Raw genomic sequence first — 13,608 nt, forward strand, 5'->3', positions numbered from 1 at the left:
ATTTGCATGGAAAACCTTCTAAATCAGACCTGGGCATCCGCGGGCCACATCTGGCCCACCGGATGACCCTGACTGGCCCGTATGAGGTCATTGGAAAATATTAAAAGTCTGTGCAAATATATATCATCACAATACATGCAAGCAATACGCCTGCACTGCTTTTATTTTGAAAGATATGCTAAGTTACCGTTTTTTCGCGCGTGACTTTAGGCCATAATGTCATGCGCGACCTTACGTTTTTTTCGCCCATGCTTTTCCATACTTAGCATAAGGTTTATGCGCTGATTGGTTTGTTGGTCAGCTAACGGCAAAAAAGAGATTGATTCCGAATGCAGAGTTTTTAACAAGACGTGGACTTCCAAGTATTTCTTCAGTGAACTCAGAGTGCTCAAGGATTATAATCCGAATCGACATTACGAGACCAAACATGCGGTGAAGTACAAACATTTGACTGATGCAGAGCGGGGAGGATATCTGAAGGTTTGCTAGCTAAACTGCTAAAGCAGCAAGGATTTTTTTTTTTTAACCAAAGCTCACACATAAAGGGATGTCAGTAAGCCATTATCCAATGGAGAATTGGTAAAAGAATGTCTGGTGGACGCTACAGCGTTTATATGCCCGGAGAAGAAAGGAGCGTTCGTTAATGTGGCCCTTTGGAGGCGAACCGTAACGAGGCGGGTGGAGAGCATCGCCGAAAATCTGGAGCTTCAGCTGCACAACAAAGTGGACAATTTTGACGTTTTCTCCTGGGCTCTGGACGAGAGCTGTGATGTCCATGACACAGCCCAGTTACTCATCTTCGTACGTGGACTAACAAAAACCTTTGAGATGACGGAGGAGCTGGCAGCTGTGCAGCCAATGAAGGGAACCACGACGGTGAGTGATTTGTTCACTGAGGTAAATAAAGGCATGAACAAGCTGGGAATGAAATGGGAGAATTTGGTTGGTGTTACAACTGATTGCTGTCCAAATTTGACAGGGAAAAATGTTGGACTTTTGAAACGGATGCAAGATAAAGTGACTGTAATAAACCCAGAACAGAAACTGATATTTTTGCATTGTATTATACATCAGGAAGTTCTGTGTCAGTCAGTGCTAAAAATGAACCACGTGACTGATGTAACTAAAGTAGTTAACTTCATCAGGGCAAGAACACTAAACCACAGACGGTTTGTTGTGTTTTTTGAGGAGATGAGAGTGAACATGGTGACCTTGGTTACCAGACAGCTGTCAGATGGATCAGCCTGGACAAGGTGCTTAAACGAGTTTGGGATCTGAGAGCAGAGATTCAAGAGTTTTGTGAGAAGAAAGGCAGGGACATCACCGAGCTCTCAGATGCAGACTGGATATCAGACCTTGCTTTTGCTGTTGATGTGACTGCACTAATGAATGAACTAAATACCAAGCTGCAAGGCAAGGGCCTCTTTGCACATGAAATGTACAGCCTGGTGACTGCTTTTATGAGAAAGCTGAAGTTTCTCTCAAGCCAGTTGGAGGGCAACATTCTCACCTACATGCCCACGCTGAAGGAAGTCACACCATCAAAAATATCTACAACTCAATAGGCAGCAATCATAGTTTAAATGAAAAAACAAAATGTTTCATTAAATAGTTGTGTTCTGTGTTCCACATTTTCATTGTATCATTGTAATGTTTCATTTACTGTTTTTATTGAGATATATATTGAGCAGAACTGTAAGTGTACTGGTCCGGCCCTTAACAACCGTCAGTTAAATCAATGTCTGGAGAAGGATTTTAACAAACTTTAATTCTTACTGCATACAGAGAAAATGAATAGTTTTCTGGCTTGACTCTTCTCTATTAATACACATCTTTTACTGTTTACCATTTAACTTCATATTTGTAGCCAAATCAGTTTTTGCTAAGTAAATGGCACACGTATTTACATTACATAGCTAAATAATTGCAAATGAACCTTTATGGCAACACCTTAATAAATCTACAGCCTTCTGCAACTCCATGACTGTTAAAACTGGAAGAAAGCAACAAACAAACGCAGTATTAGAGCTTTAATTATTCAAGTATTTGTTTTTTAATATAAAAAACACAATATATAACAACAACCCCATGTGGGATAGATGCTTTCACAGTAAATGTCACATTAGCTTATAATACTACAAAAATTCTGAAAAAAAAAAGAAAAGGAAATTTGGCCACAAAAGCCACATCTTCCGAGAAACATAAACATTTTCCATGAAGTCAGTAGCAGTGCTTCCATGTTCACTGATATGCCAGATACGTATGATAATACATCCAGTCTGTAACGGCCGTAGCTACAATTAAACTGATACTTGCACAACATGATACTGTGTTTCTCTTGATGTGTGGAGGAGTTGATGAGCTGAAATAGCTGCTGATGTACAACATACATAACCAAGAGCAGCAGCTGCAGTAATGAGAAGCTGGTAGCTGAGACACATAATTACCTCAAGTATGAAAATGTCAAAGTGGGAAAACAAGAAAATGCATCTAAAAACCAAAATATACACACGACTCTTTCCGAGAGTAGAGGCCGTGAAATGATGACAATCTGTAAGCAAAGCCAGCAAGCAAATTCGTAATAAAAGAGCAACCGGTGAATTTCACTGTGTGGTTTTGTCATAACTAACCCTACCATCTAGTCTGTGTAATTCTGTTTTGGAAAATTACCAATTCATATGGCACCAAATTATCTTTGCAACTTGGGTGCAGTTAGGAGACACTGATAATATTCTGCAGCTTTTTTTTCAGTCGTTTGTTAAAAAGACAGAGAAAGCAGAGGGCAGCATGAGCGCAGATGCAGATTTTATGTCAACAAACGACCTGGTTTGTTTTGTGATTGCAGTTACATTTGCATTCTCATTGTTCAGGAACTTTTCATTTCTAAATAATATTATTAAAAATGTATAATATACGGATGTAGTATAGTAATTTAATACTCTATGGATTTGTACACATTCTTCTCTTTTGGCTGGCACGCCTGCTGAGTCAGCAGCCATGGAGTTGGTAGAGATTTAGTGTCTTGCTCAAGGACACTTTAGCAGAACGAAAGGTTGTGAGTGTGAGGGCTTGAACTAAACTCATCTGAACGACAGGCTGTCTCTACCGACGACTGATTTAATGCTTATAAAGAAGAGCCTACGTAAAGTGGGCCTGGAATATAAGAACAAAATTACTTTCAGTAACAACACCGCATTTTACCTGTGCATGAGAATACACGCTTCACAAGCCTCATGCACTCATTAACAATCATGAGGAGTAATCAGTAGAAATAGATGGATATTAATGAGAGCATCTGTCATGAGATAGAGACTTGCAGCAGCCCTCACAGTTTCTTTTTTTTTTTTACATTATTCGGTGTGTGATAACGTCTGCAATGGAGAAAAAGGCTAAAAAAGAAAAAGAATTAAGTTGTTGTTCGGTGGTCTTCATGTCCCTCTAACATCTCAAGTGCTTCTTGCTGGACATGTCATTCCAAATGCGGTGCATCTCCTCAGGGGAGATCTGGTGGACAGTGATAACCCTCCTGTATCTGCACAGACTGTAGGCCATTTTCCAGTGATTAAAACCACTGTTCTGATAAGGGTGTATACCCAGCTTACGCAAACACAGTCCCACATACACATCCTCCAGGTGCAACAGTCTTGTGTGTAGTGAAGTCTTGTAGATGAGCTCAGCTACATCCGCTGAGAACACGTAGCCGGTGCCTGAGCAGAAAGGTGGGTATTTACTGTCAGGATACAGGTCTCTGGGCATGTACCACTTGCTGCGCATGTCCCTGATGGGACCGCCGTTGATCACGTAGCCGGTGAAATATCTCCTCCTCGGCTTGGTGGTGGGCTTCAGGAGCTTGTAGATCAGATTGTCCATGTTGACGAAGATGTCGCTGTCTGTCTTCATGACGTACTGCGCTTTGGGGCAGAAGGTGGCCACCCAGCGCATGCCCATCATGGTCTTGAGGGTGAGATTGTGATAGGAATCGATAAAGTTCTCCACTACAATGTCATGGAAGATCTGACTCTCCTGCTCCACCATCTGGTTCAGCACTGCGTCCGTGTTCCTGCCCAGCAGAAAGATCGTGAGGATGCGGATGTCGCCGAAGGTGCTCTCGTCCCCCCAGGTCTCCCGGATGGCCTGACGCGCGTCGAACTCCTTGTGGTTGCTGCTGATGAGGATGACCAGGAAGGGCGTGACGCTTTCGCACTTCTTCGGCTCGTTGATCACAAACTCAAAGGCGTGTGGGTTGAGGGGGCGGGTGCGGATGTTGGTGAAGGTGATGTTTTTCTGAGGTTTCACAGTCTTCCGTATAGGCACAGACATGTGGCCGACATACGTGGACGTCGGACGAGAAATGCTCAAGTACCACAGAGCGCTCGCCCAGCAGACCACTGTCAACAGGTATAAACATGACACTTTTGAAGGCATTATGCTGCATTTAAGTGTGTTTTGATGAGTGCAATCTTATAAGGCTTTCTTTCCATTAGTGATGTTTCACCCAGTGAGGCAGCATTAAGCTGCTCCAGCGTGCAGTTTGACATTAATTGTCAGTAATGGATTACTTTAGAGAGAAGAGATGCTGTTTGCGTTTTAATGCAAAGCTCTTTATAACTGTATGGATGTCCAGTTCCTCTTGGTGACACTGCTGCTTCTCCATTTACATCTGAAAAAGAAAGAGAGGGAGAAATAGTACATCAGTATAAAAAATAAATACAGCCCACCGAAAAAAATGAATATTTTTTTTAATAAATCATGAGATTGTTTTTTTTTCTTTTTTTTCAAATCCAATGAACTCAGCAGTGGCAATTCAAATATGAATAAACCCAGCAGTGCAGACTTTGCTTCAAGCGACAACAGCAACAAGTCAAACAAATGAGGAAAAGCTGCTTGACTGTCACATATTCATATAATAAATTAGCACAAAATCTGCATAAATCAATTTCTAAAATGAATTTGTGTCTGTGGTGTAAGTCTAGCTGAAGCGGGGAAGGAAAGAACTCAGACAAAATCAACACCTTACAAATTGCGTATTATCCATTATCTAACACAAAGCGATTCGCTGTCAAACACATTTGTATTATTTATTTATTGATAAAATTCCGTTATTCAGTGAAAACACACATTATGAGGATTTTGTGTTACACGTTTGATGAGCCAGATGTCCTCTGTAATAATATTATGATTTTCACATTTTCAGTTTAATTTTGATCTTGTGTAAATTATAAACAATAAGGAATATTTAATGGCTATGATCTGGTAATAATGAAGCACTTTTTTCTTTTAAAAAATGGGAAAACAGGTGCAACAGAGTGATATCGTACTACTGAATTTATCAGAGCCTTAGAAATACACTTATTATTGTAATTTAAACTATTAACATGCTTCATTTAAGTAAAAATATCTATTCTGCACTGTAAAATACTTAAGTAAAGATGACTAGTAAGTATTAAAAGTTTTTAAAAAGCATTGTGTGTAATACTACAACCCTAGATTATTATAGTTCCTCGAAACAATTCATATTCTTCTGAATTAGTAACTACAGTTGATCATTTGTAGTATCGAGTGGAACAAAATGGAAAAACTTAAAACTTTTCACAGAAGTACAGTATGTGGGTGAAAATTTAGTTACATCCCACTGCTGGTTTTGTCTTACTGTGTAGCCACAAGTGAAAAACCCCCATCAATAACGGCACATTTCACTGACTTTATTACTGTGAACTGAATCATTTCTGTCCCTGAGCGAATCAACGTTTCTAATCAAATCATAACCCTCATCCCTACATATAACTAAATTACAGCTCTTGTAACATAGATCACAACATTTTCAACATTCAGTACATGATCCTGGTGCACAGGTTGACATTTCACAAGAGCAGACAAATGCCCTTTTAAACTCTAACCAAAATAGAAAAAAAAAAAAGCTTTACAAACTGTCTTGTTCTGTGGCTGAAAAGAGCTGTGGGGTTGGCAGCATTCTACATGACAGCGTGATATGGTGGCACAAAGGGAACACTGTGGCATGATAACCCTCTCCCCTGGGATGCTTTTTTTTTTCTTCTTTCTTCCCTGATTTGTTCGGTGTTGCACTGCCTCGCTGTCTGCCTGTCACAGCTGTCTTTCGCTCCTTTTTTCTGAGCAGTCATTCTGCAGGATGGACGCTGTAATGGCGTTCGGCTGAGCACCTATAGTACACGTTAATATGTAGATCATGTTTCCTGGCTTTTGAAGCTCTCGCTCGACTTTTTTTTCTCATTGGCTTTCTTTCACTCGGGGAAGATCAGATGATGCACTTCACAGGGGAATGACCGTAATGCAATAAAAACTCCTATATGTATCTTCAAAGCAGGAGAGCAGCAGAACGCAGGCTGAGCACACAGATGTAACCATAATGACATGATTAGGATTCCATTTAACAACAGAGTGCATTTACCTGCAGGATATACTATATACAAAAGGGCTAAAAGACACACCGTTAACAATAAGGAACATACATACTTTGAAAGTAATCTGCTGCACAAATTACCACTGAAACTTTCAGCCTGTGGACTCTGATAAATATGTCTTATCTTGCGCCGAGACTTCATTTCTTCTGTTTGTTTGGTCTCCGTTTGAGAATTCAGATTATCAGTCTGAGTCTGTCTTACAAAATGTTGTTACTTCTCAGTTTATTTTGTACTGAACCCCTTTCCCTAGAGTCTCTCAGCGAAACTCTTATCCTGAGCGCATTTTCTCACAGTATCAGACTTCTCCTCCTCTTGTGAAATTACTGTTGGATCTCACAGGATTTAGAGAAGCAAACAGTTGTTCCCTCTAACAACAGTTTACTCAGACGCAAGAAATACACAGAGACGTCAATATATTGAAATACCAGAGGAGGGGAGGACGGGTCAGGTAGAGTGAAGACAGTGTAACAGTGGCAGGCCGAGTGATATCTGTTTGCTCTAGGATTAATAACGCGGCGAAAAACAAAAAATGTAAACACAAGCGAGGCGTATGTGCATGTACACATGTTCGACACCGAGTCCCACATTGTCACTGTGAATTCTCACTTGCCAGGCTGGAGGAAGAATATTTATGAGACATAACTGAGGCAATGTTTATGTGACAGTTCTTTTAGCTGCCAGTCTGTTAAACACAACCTCCAGTGGCTCTTCAGAACAAACATTTCTAAGCTGGTCTCCTACACAGCAGCAGATTAAGTACAAAGTTTGTCCCTGACTGATGCAGTATAAAGTGCATTTTAATAAACGTGAATGAGAATCATTAATTACTTTTGGAATGAACCGAGGCTGCTGAGTGCGTAAGCAAAACAGAGTAAGTTCATATGTCTGCGAACAGCGATGATTCATGTACTGACAAGTCGTGGCTTGAAGAAATTAGAAAGAGATGGCCTCAGTTCTGTCACCTATTTTTACCAGACCCAATGATAAATCGCTAACCTCTGTGGTAATGATGATTGTGCATCACTTTGGGGGCGAGATAAAGAAATATGAAGGGAGCTGTTTGCCTCTGAACCAGGTGGCCACATGTATCAGTCTTAAAATGGAAGGACACGCAGTAAAAAGGCTGAAAAGGAGACAGACGGGGAGATGTTGAACCTGATTATGTTCAGGTTGGATTGTGTGCAACAGTCTAATCTTAACAATCTTAATGAGACCCGGAGTAATTATATGCTTTCTGCTCTGCTGCCGCTGCACTGAGCAACAGTTTCTGCAGCAATGTTTGCCTTCAAATAGGTAGAGTGGTAAAATAAGGATCTGGAGAGAAGCTGCTATTCAGGTTGGTGGTTTTAAATAGAATCAGAGTAAAATGGAGTAAACGTTTCAAGCTTTTTTTTGTAGTACAGCGGATTGTAAAAGTACCTGCACCACTTGAGACAATTATTAAGACTGCTATGACAAAACACCACGTTACGTTAATATTGTTCATCAGATCCAATTCATAAACCATCTTAGCGTTTAAAAATTGAGGTGCGTGGCCCATATAGTTTTAGGATACCATGTTAGCAGCATGTCTCTAGTGTTTGTCTGCCTTTGAGGCAGACATTTGACTGGTTATTGCTTCAACTCTTGCTTCCACACTGAAGCAATTTAACTTTTTCATGGATTGCTGTGAAATGCTGTATCTCTCGTGGACTTTAGAGGATGGATCCGCTTGATTCCGGCGATGCTCTGACTTTTTATCTGAAGTTGATGTTTGTGGTTTTGAGTAAAATAGCTGAAGAACTGTTGGAATGGACTTGGCATAAAATCAGATTTGATAGCCATTGATACATTTTAATAACTTTGGGGATAAAATGCTGAACATGATGATCATCAGAAACAAAAACGATAAATATCAACATGTTAGCATGTCACAATGAGCGTATTAGCATGATGATATGTAACTCTAAGCCACAGCGCTCTAAGCACAGCCAGAGATGTTGTAAGGGAAAAAACCCAAGCAACGTCTTAGCAGTTTTTGTCACATTTTACTCACTGTGGGCTCATTTTCACTGCATACAAAGTAAAGCCTTTTGCTATGGAAACAGCAAAACACTGGCTTGAAGTAGAGAGATCTCAGAAATGTTTTGTGCAGTATGACACATAACGCCATGAATAATAAAAAAGTTACATTTCTTTGATTATTTATTTATTCTACAAAACTTGAAAACCTGAAACCATCATGTAAAACATTTTCCCATGTGCTCATAGCTGGTACCAATGCTAGAAATAAAAAATGAGGTCTCCATATACTATAGATATCTTGCAACATACATTTTTAATTTGTTTCAATGCTTGTCCCATCTCTGTTGTGTTGTGTAAACACAGACTGCAGTAGTTCAGCCCAGTTCAGTTGAATAATCCCTGAATTTCTGTCATGTAACTGCTGGTCTCAGCTGAGTCACTGATCCTTTTTTTGTTTTTTACAGAATCTAGTTGGAGTGTGTGGTTTGCTTTTGACAGATTTGAACGACAAGTTCAAGGACTGTCAGGAAGTTGAAAATCTGATGATTCTTTCATGTTTGTACAGTGTCTGGCTCTGATAAATTATGTAATTTTGGCATATAAAAAAGAAAACATTCCCTTTAAACATGCCACTGTGCTTTGGGGTTCAAAGGGAAAATTCTGTAATATTAAAAAATTGTAGTAGCCGAACATCCAACCAATCATGTTGTTCAAAATTTTTACACATCATCTTGAGGCAGCGTCGCCAACCTTTATAGCAATTTAGGCAGATTCCTCTGGTGAGTCTATATTTATTTTTAATGTGCCGTTGATGACTGAAACTGCAGTTATGGCTCTCGGCCCGTTCATTTAGTCACAAGCCTGGTCTTGCTAACCTGAGATAACTTTCCTATCAGAACTGTGTTAGTCTTCCTCATCAGACAGTAGCATTTTATTTCTAGAATTAGCTCCTATAAGTCTGACAGAAGCTCGATGCTCCTCAGAGAACTCACAATTAGTCATGTGCTGCAGATAATACAGTCTGTTGTAGCTGCGTTTCGGAACAATACAACCATAATGGAAACCCTGCTTCTAATCATCAAACTGAAACAACAGAGTCACTGGAGATGATGAGTAGCACAACACTCTACTGCTGAGAAATGTGCACTAGAGGCCTTTAAGGTTCAGATTTCAGTTGTCTATACGTATAAAACCCTGGATGTGGCTGCTCTAGCTTGTGTTCAGATGACTGTAGCAGCGAGCCGAGCCTGCGAGCAGCCTGCCAGACCTTTGCGGTGCTATTATTCCAATCAGTCTCTGTAATACGGGATGTCACACTGGGTGTCAGTCATAAAATCTCCCACTCTGTGTGACCAGATTGGGGCGGTGATTGGCAGAAAGGATGGTAAAATATGAAACGGCCTATAAGGGGACGAACAGGTGTACACAGCTGCGCATTCGAACAGTGAACCTTCAGGGCATGAAACTTAATACAGAGACACAACAGGGAGGGGAATGAAAGAGAGGAATAATTAGCCTATACTACCAACACAGTCCCAATTTATCATGATTTATTATATAGTAAGAGGTAAACTTGTACAGGGAGCAGGGCACAAAGACAGCCATTCATCAACATGTGGCATTTCTTTCTCCCAGCTTCTGGGTTGGCTGTTTGGCGGACTGGTTTTTTAAAAAGGGCTATTACGCACCCCTCTGCACACAACAAAAATGTTTTGATTCATGGCCTCGTGACCATCTGCAGACAGGCCTCTAAAGTGTTTTTCCAATAACAACATCTCAGGGCTAATAGATTGCCAGATTGAATTAACTGGTTCATACAAAGCCCGGAGTATTGAGGAGGGCCTGCTCCAAAAATTTAAATTGATTACCTTGGCTTTCATTTGATACAACACTCTTTGAATATTGCTGGTTATACTTTTAATGACACAACACACTAATAGCAGAGTTTTAGTGGTAATATCAAAACACACGCTTTGCATTTTAATATCCTTCTGCACAAACATTGCAGTGTGTCTGTGCTATTTTAATACACACACGTGTGCAGCTTTATAGTCAATATTCAGTAATACATGAGCTCTATCATGAAGGTGTTGTGTTGACCTTGTCTCTGTGTACTTTTCTCTCACAATGTAATATAATTGAGTGACAGAACCTGATCAAGCAGAGATGTAATGAATAATATTGCAGCACAGCAAGTGGAAAAATGTTACGTCTCCCCGCCCAGCATCTTGCTGCAGAAAGCCACATTTGTCAGCTTATATATGTGAGATTTCATTGACCTTGGAGACAAACTGAAGAGGGACCATGCGCTCCTTTTCAAAGCTGCTTATGTTTTCCCACAACATTTACTTGAACCTCCTCTATATTTCTTATGAGCCATTTTCAGGTACTCTATTATAAAACATAAATCAAGCAAAAGCCAAGCTGAAAAGACAATTTTTCAGCAATAGCACCAGATCCTTTAAACATGAATGAGCCTGTAAAGCTTTTTCATCACTCCGCCGCTATAAATGGTCCATCGCAGAAAAACTGTTGTGTACTGTAAGATCTGTTGTTCTGGAAACACAGATGGCTTCAGTATATCATCTGAGAAAACACAGACTTATTCTGAATAACGTGGCATCATGTTTGATGACAGGGCTGTCGTTTAATACAGAATATGTGTAACCATTTCATGTGTTTTCTCAGCATTGTTACGCTGCTATTTTGCGGTAGTATATTTTAGTGACAATAATGTTCCTTTTTCTGAGCTGAGCTATTTCTCTTTGTTACTGTTGGTGTATTTTCTCAAGTTGCTATGGTGAGAGGCGTTTAATATAAGAAAAAACAACACGAATAAATACAGCCACAGTAAATAATACATCATAAAACTGTACGAGTTTGAAATCAATCTTCGCATTACTATGCAGTCTGTCCACAGAAATTCAGATTGAAGCAAACGGCAAATCACATAACCAGCTCCGATCGTGTTTGTTATGACAGCTAGACGGTTACGGTGCAAATGGTTACTGAGAAAAATGTCTTTACTACTTGAAATTCTTATCAGTTACAGTGGGTATGGAAAGTATTCAGACCCCTTTAAATTTTTCACTCTTTGTTTCATTGCAGCCATTTGCTAAAATCAAAAAAGTTCATTTTATTTCTCATTAATGTACACTCGGCACCCTATCTTGACAGAAAAAAACAGAAATGTAGAAATTTTTGCAAATTTATTAAAAAAGAAAAACTGAAATATCACACGGTCATAAGTATTCAGACCCTTTGCTCAGTATTGAGTAGAAGCACCCTTTTGAGCTAGTACAGCCATGAGTCTTCTTGGGAATGATGCAACAAGTTTTTCACACCTGGATTTGGGGATCCTCTGCCATTCTTCCTTGCAGATCCTCTCCAGTTCTGTCAGGTTGGATGGTGAACGTTGGTGGACAGCCATTTTCAGATCTCTCCAGAGATGCTCAATTGGGTTTAGGTCAGGGCTCTGGCTGGGCCAGTCAAGAATGGTCACAGAGTTGTTCCTTTGTTATTTTAGCTGTGTGCTTAGGGTCATTGTCTTGTTGGAAGGTGAACCTTCGGCCCAGTCTGAGGTCCAGAGCACTCTGGAAGAGGTTTTCTTCCAGGATATCACTGTACTTGACCGCATTCATCTTTCCTTCAATTGCAACCAGTCGTCCTGTCCCTGCAGCTGAAAAACACCCCCATAGCATGATGCTGCCACCACCATGTTTCACTGTTGGGATGGTATTGGGCAGGTGATGAGCAGTGCCTGGTTTTCTCCACACATACCACTTAGAATTAACGCCAAAAAGTTCAATCTTGGTCTCATCAGACCAGAGAATCTTATTTCTCATAGTCTGGGAGTCCTTCATGTGTTTTTGGGCAAACTCTATGTGAGCTTTCATATGTCTTGCACTGAGGAGAGGCTTCTGTCGGGCCACTCTGCCATAAAGGCCCGACTGGTGGAGGGCTGCAGTGATAGTTGACTTTGTGGAACTTTCTCCCATCTCCCTGCTGCATCTCTGGAGCTCAGCCACGGTGATCTTTGGGTTCTTCTTTACCTCTCTCACCAAGGCTCTTCTCCCACGATTGCTCAGTTTGGCTGGACGGCCAGGTCTAGGAAGAGTTCTGGTCGTCCCAGACTTCTTCCATTTAAGGATTATGGAGGCCACTGTGCTCTTAGGAACCTTGAGTGCTGCAGAAATTCTTTTGTAACCTTGGCCAGATCTGTGCCTTGCCACAATTCTGTCTCTGAGCTCCTTGGGCAGTTCCTTCGACCTCATGATTCTCATTTGCTCTGACATGCACTGTGAGCTGTAAGGTCTTATATAGACAGGTGTGTGCCTTTCCTAATCAAGTCCAATCAGTTTAATTAAACACAGCTGGACTCCAATGAAGAAGTAGAACCATCTCAAGGAGGATCAGAAGAAATGGACCACAGGTGAGTTAAATATGAGTGTCACAGTAAAGGGTCTGAATACTTATGACCGTGTGATATTTCAGTTTTTCTTTTTTAATAAATTTGCAAAAATTTCTATATTTCTGTTTTTTTCTGTCAAGATAGGGTGCTGAGTGTACATTAATGAGAAATAAGATGAACTTTTTTGATTTTAGCAAATGGCTGCAATGAAACAAAGAGTGAAAAATTTAAAGGGGTCTGAATACTTTCCGTACCCACTGTATCTTTTGAAATAGTGGGTCCTTTATGGCAAAAAGAGGCAGACACACTCAGGTTTCTCAGTTTTGGCTGGCATCTAATGATATTTCCTGTTAAGGAAGTGGCTGGAAGGTGTTTTTTTTTTAACCTGTTGCAGAAAGCTAGCTAATCAAGCTACAATTAGCCCACAGTTGGTTGAAAACAGCCTAAAAATGTTGGTTATTTGCACCTGTGCTCTTTTAAAACAAGAATCTTGTAAAATAGAACTATATAAATGATTTCGCTCTTGCATCCCCCGCGAAATGACAGAATACCACTTATTTATCAATAAACAAATATAAAAAAAAAATAATAAAAAACTGTATTACATTTCCGCCTTTCCTGTTTTAAAACAAGAATCTTGTGAAAGGGACATGATAAATAATATATCTTTAGCTTCCTGCTTTTATTTCTTCGAAAAGCAGAAGGCTAAAGCTGTATCCCGAGCAAAAGTCAGAATCTTCACCCGGTAATCCT

The 13,608-nt window shown here is 40.2% G+C and overlaps 1 protein-coding gene across 1 annotated transcript in view; it reads right to left on the bottom strand.

Moving 5' to 3' along the window:
* Window positions 1–2,015: 2,015 nt before the first annotated feature.
* The window catches only part of b3galt1b (UDP-Gal:betaGlcNAc beta 1,3-galactosyltransferase, polypeptide 1b), a 51,467-nt gene continuing 39,874 nt past the window's right edge, over window positions 2,016–13,608 (bottom strand). Inside the window, exon 2 of the mRNA XM_023276648.3 lies at window positions 2,016–4,660. Within this exon, the coding sequence (XP_023132416.1) occupies window positions 3,439–4,425 (987 nt within the window). The 5' untranslated portion in view covers window positions 4,426–4,660 and the 3' untranslated portion in view covers window positions 2,016–3,438. The remainder of the gene's footprint in view (window positions 4,661–13,608) is intronic.

This window comes from Amphiprion ocellaris, chromosome 11, assembly GCF_022539595.1.
Source record: "Amphiprion ocellaris isolate individual 3 ecotype Okinawa chromosome 11, ASM2253959v1, whole genome shotgun sequence".
Classification (NCBI taxonomy): domain Eukaryota; kingdom Metazoa; phylum Chordata; class Actinopteri; family Pomacentridae; genus Amphiprion; species Amphiprion ocellaris.